The sequence below is a fragment of the Oncorhynchus masou genome, chromosome 24, assembly GCF_036934945.1.
Source record: "Oncorhynchus masou masou isolate Uvic2021 chromosome 24, UVic_Omas_1.1, whole genome shotgun sequence".
Lineage (NCBI taxonomy): Eukaryota > Metazoa > Chordata > Actinopteri > Salmoniformes > Salmonidae > Oncorhynchus > Oncorhynchus masou.
In genome coordinates, this window is record NC_088235.1 from 26,346,968 (window position 1) to 26,372,452 (window position 25,485).

The following is a 25,485-nucleotide window of genomic DNA, read 5'->3' on the forward strand; positions in this document are numbered from 1 at the left end:
ACACCCCTGCTATTCTCTGTTTATTATCTATGCATAGTCACTTTAACTCTACATGCATGTACATATTACCTCAATACCCCGCACATTGACTCTGTACCGGTACCCCCTGTATATAGCCTCGCTGATTATTTTACTGCTGCTGTTTAATTATTTGTTACTTTTATTTTATATTTTCTACTTACTGTTTTTTTTACTTAACACTTGTTTTTTGAAGTGTTAAAGTCTTAAAGTCTTTAAAGTCTTAAAGCATTGTTGTTAAGGGCTTGTAAGTAAGCATTTCACGGTAAGGTCTACAACTATTGTATTCGGCTCATGTGACAAATAAAATTTGATTTGATTTACTAGTGCTGACAGACACTTATACGGGGTACACACACGATTTCTGGCTCGCAGACACACACATAAAAACTCCATCTTGTACCTACAAACATGTACTACACATACACTCTTTCACAAACACAAGCTTTCTCTCTCTCTTTCTCTCCAACACACCATGTATTGGTGAGTGGTGAGGTGTAGAGTGTGTTAAATCATTTATAGCGCCAGGGCGGTTGATCATTGAAGGCGGGGAGTCTGTTTTCAGAAATCCAAGCCCTGCTCTAATTCAAGCTCTGGGTCTCTGGCCCACACCACACAGCCGGTAGCAACTCAGCCCACAAATCAGAAAGTCAGCTGGGTCAGTCTGTCAGCCACAGACACCAGCCCAGGGATGGAGATAAAGGAGGTTGAGAGGGGAACCCGGGGAGAGAACTGGGAAGAGAATAAAGGAGGTGAGGGAAGGGTAAGGGAGGAATAAAGGGGGCATGGTGAGGTGGGAGAGAAAGGGGAAAGGTGAGGGTTAGAAAAGGAGAGACTGTAGGGGAAAGCAAGGGAGAGGGTGGTGAGAGAGGGATAGACTGTATGCATAGGAGAGAGAACAGAGAGGAAGAGAGAGAGAGAGAGAGAGAACCGAGAGGAGAGATAGCAGAGATGGCAGAGAGGATGAGAGAGAGAAGAGAAGAGGAGAGAGAGTAGAGAGGAGGAGGAGAGCTGAGAGGAGGAGAGTTAGCAGAGAGGTGGAGAGAGAGATAGGGGAGAGAGAGAACAGAGAGGAGGAGGAGAGAGAAAGAGAGCAGAGAGGAGAAGAGAGAGAACAGACGGGAGATAAGAGAAAGCAAATAGGAGGAGAGAGAAAGCAGAGAGGAAGAGAGAGAGAACAGAGAGGAGAGAGAGAACAGAGATGATGAGCGAGAGAACAGAGAGGAGGAGAGAGAAGAGAGGAGGAGAGAGAGCACAGAGGAGGAGGAGATAACAGGGGAAGAAAGAGAGGGGAGAGGAGAAGGAGGAGAGAGAGCAGAGAAGAGGAGAGAGAGAGCAGAGAGGAGGAGAGTGAGAACAGAGGAAGAGAGGGAGGAGAGAGAGCAGAGAGGAGGAGATATCAGAGAGGAGGAGAGAGAGAGCAGAGACGAACGCTCAAATACACACACACACACACACACACAATCCTGACACTGTCTGATAGACAGATGAAGGATGCAGTGAAATAAATCAAGTGAAAAAAATGAGAATAGCAGACATGGAGGAGAGCAAGTGAGAAAGATACAAAGGGGAGAGAGGGATGGAGAGAGGGATTGAGAGAGGGATTGAGAGAGGAAGAGGGGACCCCCAGCTGTTCCATTCCATGGCTAGCACACCTGATTCAACTTGTTAACTAATCATCAAGCCCTCGAGGAGGTGAATCGGGTCGGCTAGTTCAAGATTACAACAAAATTACTAAACGTCTGGGCATCCCCTAGTAAAGGTGTGAAACCACTGCCCTGGGCTGTGTGGCAGTCAGTGTGCCACACAGGGCAGTGGTTTGCCAAGATAATCCATCCACTTTGCCAAGATAATCCATCCACCTGACAGTTATGGAATATCAAGAAGTTGATTAAACAAGATGATAATTGCACAGGTGAACCTTATGCGGGGACAACAAAAGGCCACTCTAAAATCAGCTATTTTGTCACCCACACAATGCCACAGATGTCTCAAGTTTTGAGGGAGCGTGCAATAGAAATTATGAGAAAAAGGATCTGTACACAATTCCTGGAAGCTGAACATGTCCCAGTTCTTTCATGGCCTGCATACTCACCAGACATGTCACCCATTGAGCATGTTTGGGATGCTCTGAATTAACATGTTTAACAGCATGTTCCAGCAACTTTGCACAGCCATTGAAGAGGAGTGGGACAACATTCCACAATCAGCAACTCTATGCAAAGGAGATGTGTCACGCTGTATGAGGGAAATAGTGGTCACACCAGATACTGACTGGTTTTCTGAACCACACCACTATATATATATTTTTAAGGTATCTTTGACCAATACACATCTATATTCCCAGTCATGTGAAATCCATAGATTAGGGCCTAATTAATGTATTTTAATTGACGGATTTCCCTATATGAACTGTAACTCAGTAAAATCTTTTAAATTGTTGCATGTTGCATTTCTATTTTGTTTCAGTATGTAATTAATGTTAATGCAATTAGCATTCGGCATAATGGACAGAGGTTTTTAACAGTGTAGTGGGTCATCCACAGGTGTGTGTTTAAGGGTGTGTGCCCATAGATTTCAGACAGCCTGTAATGATGGCCTTTTAGGCCTAGGCTTCCCGCTAGCTGGACAGCTTCCGGTGAATCTGGAGGGCGCACAATTCAAATAAATAATCATACAAATTATGGATATAAAACATTTAGGTACAAATAAGTGTCTTATATCGGTTGAAAGCTTCAATTCTTGTTAATCTAACTTCACTGTCCGATTTACAGTAGCTATTACAGAGAAAAGATGCCATGCGATTGTTTGAGGATGGCGCCCCACATCAAAAGAAAATTCAACTGGACACGTTTCATAAATTTACAAATAGCAATTAAATATTCACTTACTTTTTGAAAATATTCCTTTGATTTGTCATCCAAAGGGTCCCGGCTATAACATGTAGTGTTGTTTTGTTAGATAAAATCCTTCTTTATATCCCAAAAGGTCTGTTTAGTTGGCGCCATCGATTTGCGTAATCCACTCGTTCAACATGCAGAGAAAGGAATTCGAAAATCTACCCCTAATTTTTTTTAACAAGTCAAAATAAGTTTCTATTTACTCCTCAGATATCCTAAAATGTAATCAAACTATAATATTTCTTACGGAAAGAGGAATGTTCAATAGGATTTTAGCAGGTGCGTCCTGTCTTAATGGTGCAAGCAAACAAGAATTTTCAAGACTGTGTCTCTGTACTAAAACTGATATTTCTTACTTGTTTTTGAAATTACAAGCCTGGAAACTTGAACATAGACTGCTGACACCCTGTGGAAGCCATAGGAATTGCATCCAGGGAGCTCATTTTCAAAATGATCTCATATTTGCCATTCTAAGAGGATGGTCTTTCAACAAAAAATATCAGGTTGTTTTTCTTTGGATTTTCTCCTGTCATATCTATTGTGTTATATTCTCCTACATCATTGTAACATTTCCACAAACTTCAGTGTTTTCTTTCCAATGGTACCAATTATATGCATATCCTGGCTTCAGGGCATGAACAACAGGCTTTGGGCACGTAATTCAGGTGGAAATTGAGAAAATAGGGGCCTAACCCTGAGAATTAGGGGATCAATGAAACATTCAGATGGATTGATTTCGGACTGAACATATAATAAAAATAACTTAACTGATGTCACACCTCTGGCCCCTCCCAGGAGTGAGCATCTCAGCCAATCAGGAGGACGAGACGGACCTGGAGACGTTCCAGATGGAGATAGACAAGGAGAGCAGGAAGTATCTGTTCCGGACAAATGAGGGGAAATACTGGGCCCTGGTGGCCAATGGAGGTATCCAGACTACAGCCACGGAGAGGTAACCCTAACCCTAACCCTAGCTCCAGCTGCAACCCTAACCCTAGCATCAGCTGCAATCAGCTGATTTGATTTGATTTGAACCCCAACTATATCTCCAGCCTCAACCCTAACCCTAGCTCCAGACTCAAACCTAACCCTAGCTTCAGCTGCAACCCTAACACTAGCTTCAGCCTCAGCTGCAACCAGAATCCTAGCTTCAGCTGCAACCCTAACCCTAGTTCCAGCTGCAACCCTAACCCTAGCTTCAGCTGCAACGCTAACCCTAGCTCCAGACTCAACCTTAACCCTAGCTCCAGCTGCAACCCTAACCCTAACCCTAGCTTCAGCTGCAACACTAACCCGAGCTCCAGACTCAACCCTAACCCTAACCCTAGCTTCAGCTGCAACGCTAACCCTAACCCGAGCTCCAGACTCAACCCTAACCCTAACCCTAGCTTCAGCTGCAACGCTAATCCTAGCTCCAGCTGCAACCCTAACCCTAACCCTAGCTTCAGACTCAACCCTAACCCTAGCTTCAGCTGTAACCCTCACCCTAGCTTCAGCTGCAACCCTAACCCTAGCTCCAGCTGCAACCCTAACCCTAGCTTCAGCTGTAACCCTAACCCTAGCTTCAGCAGTAACCCTAACCCTAGCTTCAGCTGCAACCCTAACTCTAGTTCCAGCTGCAACCCTAACCCTAGCTTCAGCTGCAACGCTAACCCTAGCTCCAGACTCAACCTTAACCCTAGCTCCAGCTGCAACCCTAACCCTAACCCTAGCTTCAGCTGCAACGCTAACCCGAGCTCCAGACTCAACCCTAGCTTTACCCTAGCTTCAGCTGCAACGCTAACCCTAATCCGAGCTCCAGACTCAACCCTAACCCTAACCCTAGCTTCAGCTGTAACGCAAACCCTAACCCGAGCTCCAGACTCAACCCTAAACCTAACCCTAGCTTCAGCTGCAACGCTAACCCTAACCCGAGCTCCAGACTCAACCCTAACCCTAGCTTCAGCTGCAACGCTAATCCTAGCTCCAGCTGCAACCCTAACCCTAACCCTAGCTCCAGCTGCAACCCTAACCCTAGCTTCAGCTGCAACCCTAACCCTAGCTCCAACTGCAACCTTAACCCTAGCTTCAGCTGCAACCCTAACCCTAGCTCCAGCTGCAACCCTAACCCTAGCTTCAGCTGTAACCCTAACCCTAGCTTCAGCTGTAACCCTAACCCTATCTTCAGCTGCAACCCTAACCCTAGCTTCAGCTGCAACCCTAACCCTAGCTCCAGCTGTAACCCTAGCCCTAGCTCCAACTGCAATCCTAACCCTATCTCCAGCTGCAACCCTAACCCGAGCTCCAGCTGAAATCCTAACCCTAGCTCCAGTTGCAACCCAAACCCGAGCTCCAGCTGCAATCCTAACCCTAGCTCCATACTCAACTCTATCCCTAGCTCCATACTCAACTCTAACCCTAGCTCCATACTCAACTCTAACCCTAGCTCCATACTCAACTCTAACCCTAGCTCCATACTCAACTCTAACCCTAGCTCCATACTCAACCCTAACCCTAGCTCCAGTCTCAACCCTAACCCTAGCTTCAGCTTCCGCTGCAACCCTAACCCTAGCTCCAGTCTCAACCCTAACCCTCGCTCCAACTGCAACCCTAACCCTAGCTCCAGTCTCAACCCTAACCCTAGCTTCAGCTTCCGCTGCAACCCTAACCCTAGCTCCAGACTCAACCCTAACCCTAGCTCCAGTCTCAACCCTAACCCGAGCTCCAGCTGCAACCCTAACGCTAGCTCCAGTCTCAACCCTAACCCTCGCTCCAACTGCAACGCTAACTCTAGCTCCAGTCTCAACCCTAACCCTAGCTTCAGCTTCCGCTGCAACCCTAACCCTAGCTCCAAACTCAACCCTAACCCTAGCTCCAACTGCAACCCTAACCCTAGCTCCAGACTCAACCCTAACCCTCGCTCCAGCTGCAACCCTAACCCTAGCTCCAACTGCAACCCTAACCCTAGCTCCAGACTCAACCCTAACCCTAGTTCCAGCTGCAACCCTAACCCTAGCTTCAGACTCAACTCTAACCCTAGCTCCAACTGCAACCCTAACCCTAGCTCCAGACTCAACCCTAACCCTAGCTCCAGCTGCAACCCTAACCCTAGCTCCAGACTCAACCCTAACCCTCGCTCCAGCTGCAACCCTAACCCTAGCTCCAACTGCAACCCTAACCCTAGCTCCAGACTCAACCCTAACCCTAGCTCCAGACTCAACCCTAACCCTAGCTCCAACTGCAACCCTAACCCTAGCTCCAGACTCAACCCTAACCCTCGCTCCAAATGCAACCCTAAACCTAGCTTCAACTGCAACCCTAACCCTAGCTCCAGACTCAACCCTAACCCTAGCTCCAGTCTCAACCCTAACCCTCGCTCCAACTGCAACCCTAACCCTAGCTCCAGTCTCAACCCTAACCCTAGCTTCAGCTTCCGCTGCAACCCTAACCCTAGCTCCAGTCTCAACCCTAACCCTCGCTCCAACTGCAACCCTAACCCTAGCTCCAGTCTCAACCCTAACCCTCGCTCCAACTGCAACCGTAACCTTAGCTCCAGTCTCAACCCTAACCCTAGCCTTAGCTTCCGCTGCAACCCTAACCCTCGCTCCAACTGCAACCCTAACCCTAGCTCCAGTCTCAACCCTAACCCTAGCTCCAGTCTCAACTCTAACCCTAGCTCCACACTCAACTCTAACCCTAGCTCCAGTCTCAACTCTAACCCTAGCTCCAGTCTCAACCCTAACCCAAGCTTCAGCTTCCGCTGCAACCCTAACCCTCGCTCCAACTGCAACCCTAACCCTAGCTCCAGTCTCAACCCTAACCCTAGCTCCAGTCTCAACTCTAACCCTAGCTCCAGTCTCAACTCTAACCCTAGCTCCACACTCAACTCTAACCCTAGCTCCAGTCTCAACCCTAACCCTCGCTCCAACTGCAACCCTAACCCTAGCTCCAGTCTCAACCCTAACCCTCGCTCCAACTGCAACCGTAACCCTAGCTCCAGTCTCAACCCTAACCCTAGCCTTAGCTTCCGCTGCAACCCTAACCCTCGCTCCAACTGCAACCCTAACCCTAGCTCCAGTCTCAACCCTAACCCTAGCTCCAGTCTCAACTCTAACCCTAGCTCCACACTCAACTCTAACCCTAGCTCCAGTCTCAACTCTAACCCTAGCTCCATACTCAACTCTAACCCTAGCTCCATACTCAACTCTAACCCTAGCTCCATACTCAACTCTAACCCTAGCTCCATACTCAACTCTAACCCTAGCTCCATACTCAACCCTAACCCTAGCTCCAGTCTCAACCCTAACCCTAGCTTCAGCTTCCGCTGCAACCCTAACCCTAGCTCCAGTCTCAACCCTAACCCTCGCTCCAACTGCAACCCTAACCCTAGCTCCAGTCTCAACACTAACCCTAGCTTCAGCTTCCGCTGCAACCCTAACCCTAGCTCCAGCTGCAACCCTAACCCTAGCTCCAGTCTCAACCCTAACCCTCGCTCCAACTGCAACCCTAACTCTAGCTCCAGTCTCAACCCTAACCCTAGCTTCAGCTTCCGCTGCAACCCTAACCCTAGCTCCAACTGCAACCCTAACCCTAGCTCCAGACTCAACCCTAACCCTCGCTCCAGCTGCAACCCTAACCCTAGCTCCAACTGCAACCCTAACCCTAGCTCCAGACTCAACCCTAACCCTAGTTCCAGCTGCAACCCTAACCCTAGCTTCAGACTCAACTCTAACCCTAGCTCCAACTGCAACCCTAACCCTAGCTCCAGACTCAACCCTAACCCTAGCTCCAGCTGCAACCCTAACCCTAGCTCCAGACTCAACCCTAACCCTCGCTCCAGCTGCAACCCTAACCCTAGCTCCAACTGCAACCCTAACCCTAGCTCCAGACTCAACCCTAACCCTAGCTCCAGACTCAACCCTAACCCTAGCTCCAACTGCAACCCTAACCCTCGCTCCAGCTGCAACCCTAAACCTAGCTTCAACTGCAACCCTAACCCTAGCTCCAGACTCAACCCTAACCCTAGCTCCAGTCTCAACTCTAACCCTAGCTCCATACTCAACTCTAACCCTAGCTCCAGTCTCAACCCTAACCCTCGCTCCAACTGCAACCCTAACCCTAGCTCCAGTCTCAACCCTAACCCTAGCTTCAGCTTCCGCTGCAACCCTAACCCTAGCTCCAGTCTCAACCCTAACCCTCGCTCCAACTGCAACCCTAACCCTAGCTCCAGTCTCAACCCTAACCCTCGCTCCAACTGCAACCGTAACCCTAGCTCCAGTCTCAACCCTAACCCTAGCCTTAGCTTCCGCTGCAACCCTAACCCTCGCTCCAACTGCAACCCTAACCCTAGCTCCAGTCTCAACCCTAACCCTAGCTCCAGTCTCAACTCTAACCCTAGCTCCACACTCAACTCTAACCCTAGCTCCAGTCTCAACTCTAACCCTAGCTCCACACTCAACTCTAACCCTAGCTCCAGTCTCAACCCTAACCCTAGCTTCAGCTTCCGCTGCAACCCTAACCCTAGCTTCAGCTGCAACCCTAACCCTCGCTCCAACTGCAACCCTAACCCTAGCTCCAGTCTCAACCCTAACCCTAGCTCCAGTCTCAACTCTAACCCTAGCTCCATACTCAACTCTAACCCTAGCTCCATACTCAACCCTAACCCTAGCTCCAGTCTCAACCCTAACCCTAGCTTCAGCTTCCGCTGCAACCCTAACCCTAGCTCCAGTCTCAACCCTAACCCTCGCTCCAACTGCAACCCTAACCCTAGCTCCAGTCTCAACCCTAACCCTAGCTTCAGCTTCCGCTGCAACCCTAACCCTAGCTCCAGACTCAACCCTAACCCTAGCTCCAGTCTCAACCCTAACCCGAGCTCCAGCTGCAACCCTAACGCTAGCTCCAGTCTCAACCCTAACCCTCGCTCCAACTGCAACGCTAACTCTAGCTCCAGTCTCAACCCTAACCCTAGCTTCAGCTTCCGCTGCAACCCTAACCCTAGCTCCAAACTCAACCCTAACCCTAGCTCCAACTGCAACCCTAACCCTAGCTCCAGACTCAACCCTAACCCTCGCTCCAGCTGCAACCCTAACCCTAGCTCCAACTGCAACCCTAACCCTAGCTCCAGACTCAACCCTAACCCTAGTTCCAGCTGCAACCCTAACCCTAGCTTCAGACTCAACTCTAACCCTAGCTCCAACTGCAACCCTAACCCTAGCTCCAGACTCAACCCTAACCCTAGCTCCAGCTGCAACCCTAACCCTAGCTCCAGACTCAACCCTAACCCTCGCTCCAGCTGCAACCCTAACCCTAGCTCCAACTGCAACCCTAACCCTAGCTCCAGACTCAACCCTAACCCTAGCTCCAGACTCAACCCTAACCCTAGCTCCAACTGCAACCCTAACCCTAGCTCCAGACTCAACCCTAACCCTCGCTCCAAATGCAACCCTAAACCTAGCTTCAACTGCAACCCTAACCCTAGCTCCAGACTCAACCCTAACCCTAGCTCCAGTCTCAACTCTAACCCTAGCTCCATACTCAACTCTAACCCTAGCTCCAGTCTCAACCCTAACCCTAGCTTCAGCTTCCGCTGCAACCCTAACCCTAGCTCCAGTCTCAACCCTAACCCTCGCTCCAACTGCAACCCTAACCCTAGCTCCAGTCTCAACCCTAACCCTAGCTTCAGCTTCCGCTGCAACCCTAACCCTAGCGCCAGTCTCAACCCTAACCCTCGCTCCAACTGCAACCCTAACCCTAGCTCCAGTCTCAACCCTAACCCTCGCTCCAACTGCAACCGTAACCTTAGCTCCAGTCTCAACCCTAACCCTAGCCTTAGCTTCCGCTGCAACCCTAACCCTCGCTCCAACTGCAACCCTAACCCTAGCTCCAGTCTCAACCCTAACCCTAGCTCCAGTCTCAACTCTAACCCTAGCTCCACACTCAACTCTAACCCTAGCTCCAGTCTCAACTCTAACCCTAGCTCCAGTCTCAACCCTAACCCAAGCTTCAGCTTCCGCTGCAACCCTAACCCTCGCTCCAACTGCAACCCTAACCCTAGCTCCAGTCTCAACCCTAACCCTAGCTCCAGTCTCAACTCTAACCCTAGCTCCAGTCTCAACTCTAACCCTAGCTCCACACTCAACTCTAACCCTAGCTCCAGTCTCAACCCTAACCCTCGCTCCAACTGCAACCCTAACCCTAGCTCCAGTCTCAACCCTAACCCTCGCTCCAACTGCAACCGTAACCCTAGCTCCAGTCTCAACCCTAACCCTAGCCTTAGCTTCCGCTGCAACCCTAACCCTCGCTCCAACTGCAACCCTAACCCTAGCTCCAGTCTCAACCCTAACCCTAGCTCCAGTCTCAACTCTAACCCTAGCTCCACACTCAACTCTAACCCTAGCTCCAATCTCAACTCTAACCCTAGCTCCATACTCAACTCTAACCCTAGCTCCATACTCAACTCTAACCCTAGCTCCATACTCAACTCTAACCCTAGCTCCATACTCAACTCTAACCCTAGCTCCATACTCAACCCTAACCCTAGCTCCAGTCTCAACCCTAACCCTAGCTTCAGCTTCCGCTGCAACCCTAACCCTAGCTCCAGTCTCAACCCTAACCCTCGCTCCAACTGCAACCCTAACCCTAGCTCCAGTCTCAACCCTAACCCTAGCTTCAGCTTCCGCTGCAACCCTAACCCTAGCTCCAGCTGCAACCCTAACCCTAGCTCCAGTCTCAACCCTAACCCTCGCTCCAACTGCAACCCTAACTCTAGCTCCAGTCTCAACCCTAACCCTAGCTTCAGCTTCCGCTGCAACCCTAACCCTAGCTCCAACTGCAACCCTAACCCTAGCTCCAGACTCAACCCTAACCCTCGCTCCAGCTGCAACCCTAACCCTAGCTCCAACTGCAACCCTAACCCTAGCTCCAGACTCAACCCTAACCCTAGTTCCAGCTGCAACCCTAACCCTAGCTTCAGACTCAACTCTAACCCTAGCTCCAACTGCAACCCTAACCCTAGCTCCAGACTCAACCCTAACCCTAGCTCCAGCTGCAACCCTAACCCTAGCTCCAGACTCAACCCTAACCCTCGCTCCAGCTGCAACCCTAACCCTAGCTCCAACTGCAACCCTAACCCTAGCTCCAGACTCAACCCTAACCCTAGCTCCAGACTCAACCCTAACCCTAGCTCCAACTGCAACCCTAACCCTCGCTCCAGCTGCAACCCTAAACCTAGCTTCAACTGCAACCCTAACCCTAGCTCCAGACTCAACCCTAACCCTAGCTCCAGTCTCAACTCTAACCCTAGCTCCATACTCAACTCTAACCCTAGCTCCAGTCTCAACCCTAACCCTCGCTCCAACTGCAACCCTAACCCTAGCTCCAGTCTCAACCCTAACCCTAGCTTCAGCTTCCGCTGCAACCCTAACCCTAGCTCCAGTCTCAACCCTAACCCTCGCTCCAACTGCAACCCTAACCCTAGCTCCAGTCTCAACCCTAACCCTCGCTCCAACTGCAACCGTAACCCTAGCTCCAGTCTCAACCCTAACCCTAGCCTTAGCTTCCGCTGCAACCCTAACCCTCGCTCCAACTGCAACCCTAACCCTAGCTCCAGTCTCAACCCTAACCCTAGCTCCAGTCTCAACTCTAACCCTAGCTCCACACTCAACTCTAACCCTAGCTCCAGTCTCAACTCTAACCCTAGCTCCACACTCAACTCTAACCCTAGCTCCAGTCTCAACCCTAACCCTAGCTTCAGCTTCCGCTGCAACCCTAACCCTAGCTTCAGCTGCAACCCTAACCCTTGCTCCAACTGCAACCCTAACCCTAGCTTCAGCTTCCGCTGCAACCCTAACCCTAGCTTCAGCTGCAACCCTAACCCTAGCTTCAGCTGCAACCCTAACCCTAGCTTCAGCTGCAACCCTAACCCTAGCTTCAGCTGCAACCCTAACCCTAGCTTCAGCTGCAACCCTAACCCTAGCTTCAGCTGCATCCCTAACCCTAGCTTCAGCTGCAACCCTAACCCTAGCTTCAGCTGCAACCCTAACCCTAGCCTGAACCTCTGAAACCCAGAACTAAAATAATTGCGTCAGATGCTGGATAAGGATCTGGGGAAGATGCATGAGATAAGATACTAACCAGACTAGTGAAGTCTCCACCCCTCTAAAGAGGAACTCTCAGCCAAAGCACGGGCCACATGTCCCATCCCCTTCCGACATGAGAAAGATGCAAACACCAGTGAAATAGTGATTTGTCCAAATGATCAGTGACAGAAAAATCAGCAGACCGAAAACAAAGTTCCTTGTCAGTGGTCACGTCTGTTGACAGACGCTACGATACCATCCTTTGCTACGTGAGTCTGTCAACAGTCTGTCCTCGAGATTACCCAAGCTTTAACCCTAACCCCCTCTCCAGTCACAACCCTAAACCCCTCTCCAGTCACAACCCTACCCCCCTCTCCAGTCTCAACCCTAACCCTCGCTCCAACTGCAACCCTAACCCTAGCTCCAGTCTCAACCCTAACCCTCGCTCCAACTGCAACCGTAACCCTAGCTCCAGTCTCAACCCTAACCCTAGCCTTAGCTTCCGCTGCAACCCTAACCCTCGCTCCAACTGCAACCCTAACCCTAGCTCCAGTCTCAACCCTAACCCTAGCTCCAGTCTCAACTCTAACCCTAGCTCCACACTCAACTCTAACCCTAGCTCCAGTCTCAACCCTAACCCTAGCTTCAGCTTCCGCTGCAACCCTAACCCTAGCTTCAGCTGCAACCCTAACCCTCGCTCCAACTGCAACCCTAACCCTAGCTTCAGCTTCCGCCATAACCCTAACCCTAGCTTCAGCTGCAACCCTAACCCTAGCTTCAGCTGCAACCCTAACCCTAGCTTCAGCTGCAACCCTAACCCTAGCTTCAGCTGCATCCCTAACCCTAGCTTCAGCTGCAACCCTAACCCTAGCTTCAGCTGCAACCCTAACCCTAGCTTCAGCTGCAACCCTAACCCTAGCCTGAACCTCTGAAACCCAGAACTAAAATAATTGCGTCAGATGCTGGATAAGGATCTGGGGAAGATGCATGAGATAAGATACTAACCAGACTAGTGAAGTCTCCACCCCTCTAAAGAGGAACTCTCAGCCAAAGCACGGGCCACATGTCCCATCCCCTTCCGACATGAGAAAGATGCAAACACCAGTGAAATAGTGATTTGTCCAAATGATCAGTGACAGAAAAATCAGCAGACCGAAAACAGAGTTCCTTGTCAGTGGTCACGTCTGTTGACAGACGCTACGATACCATCCTTTGCTACGTGAGTCTGTCAACAGTCTGTCCTCGAGATTACCCAAGCTTTAACCCTAACCCCCTCTCCAGTCACAACCCTAAACCCCTCTCCAGTCACAACCCTACCCCCCTCTCCAGTCTCAACCCTAACCCCCTCTCCAGTCACAACCAGAACCCCCTCTCCAGTCACAACCCTAACCCCCTTTCCAGTCACAACCCTAAACCCCTCTCCAGTCACAACCCTACCCCCTCTCCAGTCACAACCCTAACCCCCTCTCCAGTCACAACCCTACCCCCCTCTCCAGTCACAACCCTAACCCCCTTTCCAGTCACAACCAGAACCCCCTCTCCAGTCACAACCCTAAACCCCTCTCCAGTCACAACCCTACCCCCCTCTCCAGTCACAACCCTAACCCCCTTTCCAGTCACAACCCTAACCCCCTCTCCAGTCACAACCCTACCCCCCTCTCCAGTCACAACCCTAGCCCCCTTTCCAGTCACAACCAGAACCCCCTCTCCAGTCACAACACTAACCCCCTCTCCAATCACAACCCTAACCCCCTCTCCAGTCACAACCCTACCCCCTCTCCAGTCACAACCCTACCCCCTCTCCAGTCACAACCCTAACCCCCTTTCCAGTCACAACCAGAACCCCCTCTCCAGTCACAACCCTAACCCCCTCTCCAGTCACAACCCTACCCCCCTCTCCAGTCACAATCCTAACCCCCTTTCCAGTCACAACCAGAACCCCCTCTCCAGTCACAACACTAACCCCCTCTCCAATCACACACCTAACCCACTCTCCAACCACAACCCTAACCCTCTCGCCAGTCACAACCCTAACCACCTCTCCAGCCACAACCTTAACCCTTTATTCTCCAGGTCTGCCAACACAATGTTTGCAGTGGAGTGGATGGGCCGCAGGGTGGCACTACAAGCCAGTAACGGGAAATACATCTGCACCAAGATGAACGGCCAACTAGCAGCCGTCAGCGACTCCGTAGGTCAGTGTGTGTGTTTGTGTGTGAAAGTGTGAAAGTGGTTGAGTGGGTTCCATGCTTCTTATACTCTTTCAACCTAAGATCCCTATCCATTATTTCTACATATTTTCCCTCCTCCTTCCCTCTCGTTCCCCTCTTTCTCCTCCCTGATCAGGTGAGGATGAGAAGTTCGTTCTGAAGCTGATAAACCGTCCCATGCTGATCCTGCGAGGGGAGAATGGCTTCATCTGCCACCATAAGTACTCCAACACACTGGATGCCAACAGATCAGTCTATGACATCTTCACACTGCACTTCAGTGACGGGGCCTACCACATCAAAGGTGAGGTTATGATATACACATTATAGCTTACTGCATAGAATTCAATGTGTTTTCTTTCTATAAATAATGAAGATTTTTCATGCAACTTCTAATTTTTTATTTATTGTTTTCTGCTTTAATTTGTCTTAATGTGAAAAGGCCTTTCATATAGTGCTACCAGTCCAATGTTGTCTCTCTCTCTCGCCCCCTGTAGGTGAGGGAGGGAGGTTCTGGTATGTGAACAGCAGTGGTCTGGTGTGTTCAGACGGAGACACCAGATGACTTCTCTTTTGAGTTCCTGGAGCATGGACGCATCTCCATCCGAGGCAAGAACGGCAGATACCTGCGAGGCCAGGGGGGAACGCTGAAGGGAGATGGGGCTACCCCAGACAGCTCTGCCCTCTGGGAGTACTGATCCAGGACTATATGGGGACCACTCTCCTACCCTGCTGGATGTAGAGGTTACCCCCAAGTACAGATCAAGGATCAGATTGGGGCACATTACCCTAACCCCAACGACCTAAGTGGCAGTGTAGCCTAGTGGTCAGAGTGTTGTACTAGTAACTGAAAGGTTGCAAGTTCAAATCCCTGAGCTGACAAGGTACAAAATCTGGCATTCTGCCCCTGAACAAGGCAGTTAACCCACTGTTTCTAGGCCATCATTGAAAATAAGTATTTGTTCTTAACTGACTTGCGTAGGTAAAGAAATAAAATAAACAAGCTTAATGAATAGATTGGTACTAGTAGTTAGTGGCAACCTCTGCCCTCTCCCATAGGGCCCTTTCTGGCCCTGTCTCACACCAGTCAACCTACTCCTGGCATGCCAGCCACAGGAGAAGGCACAAAGAGATAAGGTGGGGAAGACAGAAGAGGGAGTAAGGGGACCCATGTTTTCAGTTAAGAAAGAAGTGATGTTTGGTGGAGTCAACACTGTTCAGTGAGTCAACGCCACAGGCCAAACAACGTTATAGGCCTATGAGCATTTTTTACTGTGTTTTTTAATCAACATGTTACTAGTAAAAGTCAAGGTTCAGGGTAACTATCATACTCACACACAGAGGTGTAGTCATGGCTTGAGTTTTCATTTTGCAACATTGTTTTAGCTACCACACTATTCATGATACGGCAGAAATTAAACTACTAATATTTCCACTGTTCACACAGAGGAGTAGAAATGGCTTAGGTTTCCCATTTTGAAGTTTCTTCTGGTTTCTACTGGTCCTCTGAAGCTCAGTTGGTAGAGCATGACTTTCTACGTCAGGATAGTGAATTCGATTGCAGGGACCACCCATGTGTAAAATGTATGCACACATGACTAAATCGCTTTGGACAAAAGCATCTGCTAAATGGCATTTATATTATTGTTATTTTACTACAGCAGCTACAAATACTACATAACTACTATCTGCCCACTGCTACAAATAGCTATAGAGCCGCTCTGGTGTAAAACCAAGGGGCCTTAAACCTATTATCTATTGCACCCTCTCCCAATCCTTCCTCTCTTCCACCCCTCACTCTCTACTCTGTTGTTTTCCCAATCCTTTCTCTCTTCCACCCTTCACTCTCTACTCTGTTGTTTTCCCAATCCTTTCTCTCTTCCACCCTTCTCTCTCTACTCTGTGGTTTTCCCAATCCTTCCTCTCTTCCACCCCTCACTCTCTACTCTGTTGTTTTCCCAATCCTTTCTCTCTTCCACCCTTCTCTCTCTACTCTGTGGTTTTCCCAATCCTTTCTCTCTTCCACCCTTCTCTCTCTACTCTGTGGTTTTCCCAATCCTTTCTCTCTTCCACCCTTCTCTCTCTACTCTGTGGTTTTCCCAATCCTTTCTCTCTTCCACCCTTCTCTCTCTACTCTGTGGTTTTCCCAATCCTTTCTCTCTTCCACCCTTCTCTCTCTACTCTGGTTTTCCCAATCCTTTCTCTCTTCCACCCTTCTCTCTCTACTCTGGTTTTCCCAATCCTTTCTCTCTTCCACCCTTCTCTCTCTACTCTGTGGTTTTCCCAATCCTTTCTCTCTTCCACCCTTCTCTCTCTACTCTGTGATTTTCCCAATTCTTCCTTTCCTCTCTTCCATCCACTTTCTTCCCTGTTGTTTTGCCAATTCTAACTTTTGTGACTGACAGTTTAGAGATGTGTAATAATGAACTCAGAAAGTCGTCAACTCATCGTAGCCAGATCATTGTTAGCGGATAGCTTCCTTATCATCATAGTGCTGTCAAAGGATACGCACATTAGCAAGCATGATTGGCGGCTGCATCTCAAATGTCACCTATTCCCAACGTAGGGCAGCAGGACTACTTCAGACCACAGACACATAGGTTAATGGCTGGGTCATAAGTTATAGGCCTCTATATGTGAAATAGGAGTGTGACGGGTTTCATTTGAGATTAATACAAGGTTTCCCCTGCAAACCAACCTTGCAGTAACTCGTCAGCTGTAACAGGACTGCGCAGTCTTGTTACAAGACTACACGGTCTTGTTACAAGACTACACGGTCTTGTTACAGGACTACATCTAGAAAGAGTATAGTGCTAGTAATCTACAACATTTGCTTCATTCTTTTGTAATATTTATTTATTTACTCTTTCTGAAACGTTTTGAAAAAATGATAAAAATTCTCTCTCTGTGTCAAATATATGTTTCGTGTGTGGATAATGTGTTGTCAGTGAAGTGACGGTATTCAAATTAATTGTTTCAATTTTACAGGTAGGCTACATTATAAAGGCACACAAAACACATGTAAAATATACAGCAGCACTTGGTATGTACACATTTGCAAACATGACTTGACCATTCAACTTTAACAGAAATAAATGCTTTTGGGGTACAAAAACAGCAGAGGAAACAAATAGTCATTAATTTCTCCTTTACAGGAGATGTGTTGGAGAGTGTATTGGGGATGAAGATGAGGAGAGTCTGTGAGATGATACCAGTGTCAGAGAATGAGGATGTTATGGATGAGAAGCATATGTGGGATGGTACCAGTGTCAGAGAATGAGGATGTTATGGATGAGAAGCGTATGTGAGATGATACCAGTGTCAGAGAATGAGGATGTTATGGATGAGAAGCGTATGTGAGATGATACCAGTGTCAGAGAATGAGGATGTTATGGATGAGAAGCGTATGTGAGATGATACCAGTGTCAGAGAATGAGGATGTTATGGATGAGAAGCGTATGTGAGATGATACCAGTGTCAGAGAATGAGGATGTTATGGATGAGAAGCGTATGTGAGATGATACCAGTGTCAGAGAATGAGGATGTTATGGATGAGAAGCGTATGTGGGATGGAACCAGTGTCAGAGAATGAGGATGATATGGATGAGGAGCGTATGTGAGATGGTACCAGTGTCAGAGAATGAGGATGTTATGGATGAGGAGCGTATGTGAGATGGTACCAGTGTCAGAGAATGAGGATGATATGGATGAGAAGCGTATGTGGGATGGAACCAGTGTCAGAGAATGAGGATGATATGGATGAGGAGCGTATGTGAGATGGTACCAGTGTCAGAGAATGAGGATGATATGGATGAGGAGCGTATGTGGGATGGTACCAGTGTCAGAGAATGAGGATGATATGGATGAGAAGCGTATGTGAGATGATACCAGTGTCAGAGAATGAGGATGTTATGGATGAGAAGCGTATGTGAGATGGTACCAGTGTCAGAGAATGAGGATGTTATGGATGAGAAGCGTATGTGGGATGGTACCAGTGTCAGAGAATGAGGATGTTATGGATGAGGAGCGTATGTGGGATGGAACCAGTGTCAGAGAATGAGGATGTTATGGATGAGAAGCGTATGTGGGATGGAACCAGTGTCAGAGAATGAGGATGTTATGGATGAGAAGCGTATGTGAGATGATACCAGTGTCAGAGAATGAGGATGTTATGGATGAGAAGCGTATGTGAGATGGTACCAGTGTCAGAGAATGAGGATGATATGGATGAGGAGCGTATGTGAGATGGTACCAGTGTCAGAGAATGAGGATGATATGGATGAGGAGCGTATGTGAGATGGTACCAGTGTCAGAGAATGAGGATGATATGGATGAGGAGCGTATGTGGGATGGTACCAGTGTCAGAGAATGAGGATGATATGGATGAGAAGCGTATGTGAGATGGTACCAGTGTCAGAGAATGAGGATGATATGGATGAGAAGCGTATGTGAGATGGTACCAGTGTCAGAGAATGAGGATGATATGGATGAGGAGCGTATGTGGGATGGTACCAGTGTCAGAGAATGAGGATGATATGGATGAGGAGCGTATGTGGGATGGTACCGGTGTCAGAGAATGAGGATGATATGGATGAGGAGCGTATGTGGGATGGTACCAGTGTCAGAGAATGAAGAAGTTATGGATGAGGAGTGTATGTGGGATGGTCTAAGGCACTGCATCTCGGTACAAGAGGCTTTACTACAGTCCCTGGTTCGAATTCAGGCTGTATCACATCCGACCGGGATTGGGAGTGCCATAGGGCTGTGCACAGTTGGCCCAGCGCCATCCGGGTTTTGCCGGGGTAGGCCTTCATTGTAAATAAGAATTAGTTCTTACCTGACTTGCCAAGTCAAATAAAGGTTCACTTTAAAAGACAACTGGCGGCAACCACAGCTAAATAGCCCAGTACTGTACTACCAACCGTCACGTTGTACATCACCTTATTTTCCATTCCCTCCTAATGGAAACCCAGAGGGTTTTTCTTGGAATAGAACAAACATAATATTGATTAAATGAATTAAGCAAGTACCAGTCAAATTTTGGACACACCTACTTATTCCAGGATTTTTCTTTATTTTTACTATTTTCTACATTGTAGAATAATAGTGAAGACCGCAAAACTATGAAATAACACATGGAATCATGTAGTAACCAAAAAAGCATTAATCAAATCAAAATAAATTTGAGATTATTCAAAGTAGCCACCCTTTGCCTTGATGACAGCTTTGCACTCTTGGCATTCTCTCAACCAGCTTCACCTGGAATGCTTTTCCAACAGTCTTGAAGGAGTTCTCACATATGCTGAGCACTTGTTGGCTGCGTTTCCTTCACTCTGCAGTCCAACTCATCCCAAATGGGTTGAGGTCTTGAGATTGTGGAGGGCAGGTCCGCTGATGTGTAGTCCACACACTGCACCTCCACGGCCTCCTTAACCTCCTTCAAACTGGTGTCCCCTACAGTTACCTCAACAGCTGAAGCCTCCCTCTGAGAGACAATGCCACCAGCTGAACTGTGCCTGTAACACACACAACCTGAGGCGTTGTGTGAGAGGCCCAGCCAGGGTGATGACCATGCAGACATTCAGGCTGACAGGACAGCATACTCTCTGGGTCTATCCATGGCCTGACCCTGGTCTTGCCACTCACAGTGGCCTACCATCAGTCTCTCTCATGGGCTTGGAGGTGTCTCTCTCCCCTGGGAGATCCAGGGCTAGAGTATCTGAGCCGGTGCTATAGTACAGGCCTTTCCTGCCTGCGCACAAACACACACACCACAGGCCGCGATACACACCCCTGCGTGAAGCTTGCTACCTTACTCCTCCCATACGGCATCTCCTCATAAGTCCTGACCAGCACCACCCTGCCCTGTCGCCCAATGATACCAAACACTGTGGACCACCATTTGTCCTGGCTAAGGTTACAATAAAAGTGATTGGCTGCTCCGGGCTGTGTAGTACTCTGACATGGAGGCCTGGTCATCCCGGAGGGAGCAAAGACGCCCATTAAGCAGGCTGCAAAGGATCATAGGGGAGTTGATGAGGGCAGCTTCGAAGCCGAAGAGGAGCTTGAAGAGGAGAGGCTCCAGGAGAAAATGGCCAACGCTAGGTGAGGATGATGATAATGATGAAAATGGTGGTTGTTGTTGCTGAAGATGTTGGTGTATCACTGCTGTAAACACAAGCCAACACAGGTTGCATGACCACTCCTGCGCTGTCATTTTCCTCTGAGTCATCATGGTGACCAACAGTAATGACAGGCAGACTAAACTCCAGTCAGTTTCCATTGGTCAGCAGCGTTATAGAAAATGAACCCCCAGACTGCATTTCGCAGGGAGACGGACCCTCCACCTTGATCAGAGAAGACACACCCTTGTCTCTGACTGCCAGTGAATTAGACAATATTTTGAATAGAGCAGGGCCAGGGGACTGGTCAGCTGGGGGAGTGGGAGACCTAAGGAGAGATAACAAGGGGGAGAGGTTTATCAAATATACATTTCATTTTTGCATGGTCAGTCTGAGTAGTTCAAATGAAGAGGTTCATACCTGGGGTGCAGAGTTGGTAGATTGACACAGTACACCCCATCACTCTCACAGACAGCACAGACACACTGCTTGTCCTCACTCCGCACCAAATGATCCACTGGACTAAGGAACTGAAGGACAGCACAGAATAACACAGACAAGAACCAACCAAAGAGGAGTGTTTCTTGTCCATTAAGAATATCACATACAGCTGACAGCCAGGTTCAAACCCTTACTACAACTTCAGTTTTCATTAATACTCAGTTCACCTGCTGTTCACCTCAGTGTTCATCAATACACAGTTCACCTGCTGTTCACCTCAGTGTGTTCATCAATACTCAGTTCCTTGTCATGTTTACCTGCTGCTACTCGTGTCAGTGTTAATAAATAATCCGTCAATTGTATTACCTCCTATTCATCTGTGTTTATCATAATCAGTTCACCTGCTATTCACCCGTGTGTAAACAGCTTTCATTAATAATCAGTTCCTTGTCGTTTAATCACCTTTAGTAAATTGAAGTGGGCGAAGTGTAAGGTTTGAGATTCAGTCTACCGTCAGTTCCAGCTCGTGTGTTGAAGACATACAGCTCGTCGCGCACAGTACAAATCAACACATCTGCTCCAGCCCAGATCACTTCAGCAGCTGTATCCGTCGAAAGACATCGAACTCAGCCAAAGTCTCAACAGCGTATCACTGTTGTCTGTAATAATAACTGGCCAGAACCAAGGAATAATCGGTAAACAGTACGACGCTTTCAAGTAATTTATTTGCTACAAAGTTATGTCCATAATAACTATCTGAAGGTAGTTTCGGCGCTGTAGCTTGCTTGAAATGCATCAGCCAGTTATTGACGGATGCAAAAAAAGCGAAAGTTGTTTCTGACAAATCAGCGTCCAAAACTACATTACCCAAGCACCAAGACCGACACATAATGTCATGACGCTACTAGCCACCCACCAATCAAAACAACGCAGGCAAACGTCCGCCGAAATTTCAAAAACATTTTCGTTTGCTTCGGGTGTTGCAATTGTGAGTTTTTTTGCTAGCTATTTTAAACTATTAGTTGAACGCGTTATGGATCCCTTTAGTGAAGACCGTACGAAAATGTACTTTTATGAAACCAGATTGAATACCTACGTGGGGTGGCCGTTCGAAGAGGGCTGCGCGTGCACTCCAGAGAACGTAAGTTAGTTAACGAAACAAACTGGCTAACGTTTGCTAGCTCGGCCATGACTTTCAGAAATGCACGTAGTAGCTAGCTAACTACACAAAGTTGTCCATTATTTGGTGATTCACTTTTCCCAGTTAGGTTACACTAAATTATGCGTATGCAATTGTTTCACTCTGGTCTAATCTACTAGCGAAAACGTTACCACGATTAAGTTAGTTTGTTGCTGTGCATTCCAGATGGCCAAAGCTGGATTCATCCACACACCAACAGAGAACAGCCCGGACATAGCCAAGTGCTTCTTCTGTCTCAAAGAACTGGAGGGCTGGGAGCCAGATGATGACCCAGAGTGAGTTGTAAGACAATGATCATGGCTAAAGAAGCCTATATTGGTTAATTGTAGGCTCGCATGGTAAGTGTTTAAGCTAGTTACTACAACATGCATAGACGCTACTTACTTTTCGGTCTGAAAAAACATAAGGAACGTAGTTATCGTTCACATCAGCGAGAGGTTATTTTCCGAAAATAAACTGTTAAATTACTATGCACCTTTTAGGGTTAGCGTTTCCACAGGACCATATGTCCATCGCAACGCTTTCAGACCCCAGGCGGAAGAAAGAGATGACCGCTTTTACTAATTAGCCATCTAGCGTGCACCGAATACTTGTGTGGAACCGAAGGACTACATTAAAATGGTGCAAGACCCCAATGACGCTGCCCATGTTAAAACGACCTTTTGGTTACTAGAGGCCTCTATCATTATCTATGGCTACAACTGTGATAAGGACAGTTAAAACAAAGTGTATATTTTACATTTTAAATTGTTTAAATTATAAGGGTTGTATGTTTCTAGAACCGTATTGCAGTTTAGTTTATTGGTCTTTCAGCAATACCGGTTCTTAAAAACAGTTGTCATTAAACACTGCATTATTTTTCTGTTACCATAATAAGCATCAATGTTAAATAAATTCAACACATTGCATTGCACATGAACTGCTAAAAATGTCTGCCAGAGCCAGTTTACCTCTGAAAATAACACAAGGTCCTTGAACCCTGACTTGAAGGAGTAATGGCAGGCCAGACTATGCTCATGAAGCATACATTCTTGGGATAGTTAGCTACATACTCTGAAGAGGTCTGTGTGTAACTACAATGTTACTTGTTAAAAGCCTGATTCACCAGCCGGTGATCACTCGGTAACACTAACATACCATCTGATATATAGCAATACAATCATTTGAAAATGGTCCTTTTTAGGACCTCTGCGAGACAATGCATGTATTTACATGTTTCAGGTGCTAGAAAGCTAGGCGGTAGTGTGTCCAGATATCACCAGATAATGAATCCGGCTATGGGTAGTGAATGTCTAGCCTCTGCCCAGTGAGTGAAGACTGGGAGCCGAGGCTAGTTCAAGCTCAGATCTGGCTGTTCCTCCTCAATTTCTACACTAGAAATGGGATACAATTTAGTATTGTTGTTTCTATTGATCCCTTGCTAGTGTTCTCCTCATCATTGCATGACTCTTGTTCCAGGAAGGAGCATAAGTCTCATTCACCCAGCTGCAACTTCATCTCCTTGAAGAAGAGTGTGAATGACCTGACTGTGGAAGAGTTCCTCAAACTCCAGAAAGAGAAGCAGAAATTCCACATTGTAAGTTGAAATTCCACATTCTAGGTTGAGCTAAGTCTTTGGAAATCCCTGTAACAATTATACCTATTGCCAATATTGATAACTAAGTAGGTTTAATGCTCCTCCTATTGTGTGATTTACTGTATATGGGTAGAACAAGAATATCAACAATTACATATTTTATAAACTTTTATTTAATCAGGGGTTCCCAATTGAGACCAGGGTCTCCTTTTTAATGGTGCCCAGATGACCTAAAATAAAAGATAAAACTACAAGATACAATAAGAAATGCATTACATTAGAACATCAGACATCATAAATATTTATTAAAGTCAATCAAAACAATTGCACACCTGTGAACTAATTTCTCATCTTGGTTTTAAACTGCCCTAGTGGTACCAGGGAATCCAAATGTAGTGATTTTGTAATTGATTCCAAAAAGGTGGAGCATTAAACTAAAAGTGGATTTACCTAGTTTGGTGGAGACCTGAGGAATTTCAAGAGTTAACCAAACCTGTGAAGGGGTGTTTGGTATCACTTTTTTTTTTAAATACTTTAACAACAAAGTTAGGTAAGTCAGAAGCTTGTATAGTAGAGCTTTGTAAACAAAGGGGGAGTAATGAAGTGATCTCCAGGACTTTAATGAAGACTGACCAACCTTTTGATGCAGTGTTGTGTATTAAAACTAATAGGATTAAGCCTGGTTTTGCTGCAGATCAAACACTCCATCACTGGTCTCTACTAGTGCTGACAATCCATCAGGTGATCAAATGTGTCCTATAAATATAGGCCTCTCTCTAAGTGGAAAATATAGGCATACTGTAGCTCTAAGATATGTGCGTGTGGAAAATTATGAATATACCAGATTGAAATGTCTTCTATTTTCCTATCACAGAAAAAGCATTGCAATGAGGCCATCACTAAGTTTGAGGAGGCGGCAAAAAGCAGAAGAGGTGAGCTCATCAAGACTGCCATGGATGAAGAGTGATGTGGAGGGACCTGTTTGAGTACTTTAAATGTTCTGCTCTGGAGTAATCACTGGTAGTGCAGTAGCCTAATGTACATATTCTGTCTGTCCGCATTAGCTAGGTGTTTTTACCAATAAATATTTTATTTCCCAATTTGACTCTTGTGATCTATTTGTCATGTATTGTGTTAATTTGATTGAACATATAAACTGGGTATGTGAGAATCTACTGGTAAGCCTGCTAGCATATTATAGTGAATGGTGGGGTAGGGAAGCTAGCCCGGGTTTCTGGCATGAAAGGCAAACACCCTACACATGGCTGTAATATTTGTTTGACACCAGTTGTCCATAATGGCCATGCGTAAAGTGTTAGAGTTACGTAAATTCGAATCTGGTATCAGGATAAATATAACAATGAGTCACCGATTGTATACTATGTTTTTATTAGCTAAGTAATAAATGGTAAATGCAACTTTCGCTCACTGCAATACCACGCAGGGCAGAACAGAGAACTGACAGGATGTATGTAAACAGTGTTCTTATACTGTGATGGACATAGGCCAACAGACGGGTTGGAACAATCACAGCAGAGGCTGGGTGTGGTTTAAACTTGCTCAGCCTATTGCAGGCGCTCAGGTGGGTCCCCGCCAAGCGCTTCATGGAGTCCTCCGTCGATGTATAGATCCTTACTGTTCTGGTATCGCAGCCTAGTTATACCAGTTGCTCAGTTCCTGCTATTGTGTTGTTCAGTATTTATCCATCTCAGTTAAACCTCGTGATGACCACCCCTCCCTATCACAACTTTGTAAGATACAGCAAGTCACACCATGTGCTCAATATTGTTACATACAAGGACAAAGCATCTGCTGGGCTGTTATCTACAGTTTTGCAACATGCAGGTCACACCATGTTACTCAGTTCTTGTCACACACAAACAGGCAAGTAGCAAGCAGTTGTTTAATCTCATGATGTTCCAGTGCACAAATGCAGATACCTCACACAACCAACATCAAAT

The 25,485-nt window shown here is 47.3% G+C and overlaps 1 protein-coding gene, 1 long non-coding RNA gene and 1 pseudogene across 2 annotated transcripts; 2 read left to right on the forward strand and 1 right to left on the reverse strand.

The window, feature by feature from the left end:
* Positions 1-14,882, forward strand: part of LOC135511947 (fascin-2-like) — a 28,855-nt pseudogene extending 13,973 nt beyond the window's left edge.
* A 2,171-nt stretch (positions 14,883-17,053) lies between these two features.
* Positions 17,054-21,553, reverse strand: LOC135511956 (uncharacterized). The gene is made up of 3 exons (XR_010451336.1): positions 21,210-21,553; positions 20,727-20,836; positions 17,054-20,634 (listed from the first exon to the last, which is right to left on the reverse strand). It is a non-coding gene; the product is annotated as an uncharacterized LOC135511956 (long non-coding RNA).
* Positions 21,554-21,683: 130 nt separating this feature from the next.
* Positions 21,684-24,624, forward strand: birc5a (baculoviral IAP repeat containing 5a). Its single transcript, XM_064933491.1, has 4 exons — positions 21,684-21,888; positions 22,114-22,223; positions 23,407-23,524; positions 24,399-24,624. Exons 1-4 carry the CDS (start codon positions 21,781-21,783, stop codon positions 24,489-24,491), a joined length of 429 nt encoding a protein of 142 aa, XP_064789563.1. The 5' UTR covers positions 21,684-21,780; the 3' UTR covers positions 24,492-24,624.
* The last annotated feature ends 861 nt before the right edge of the window (positions 24,625-25,485 follow it).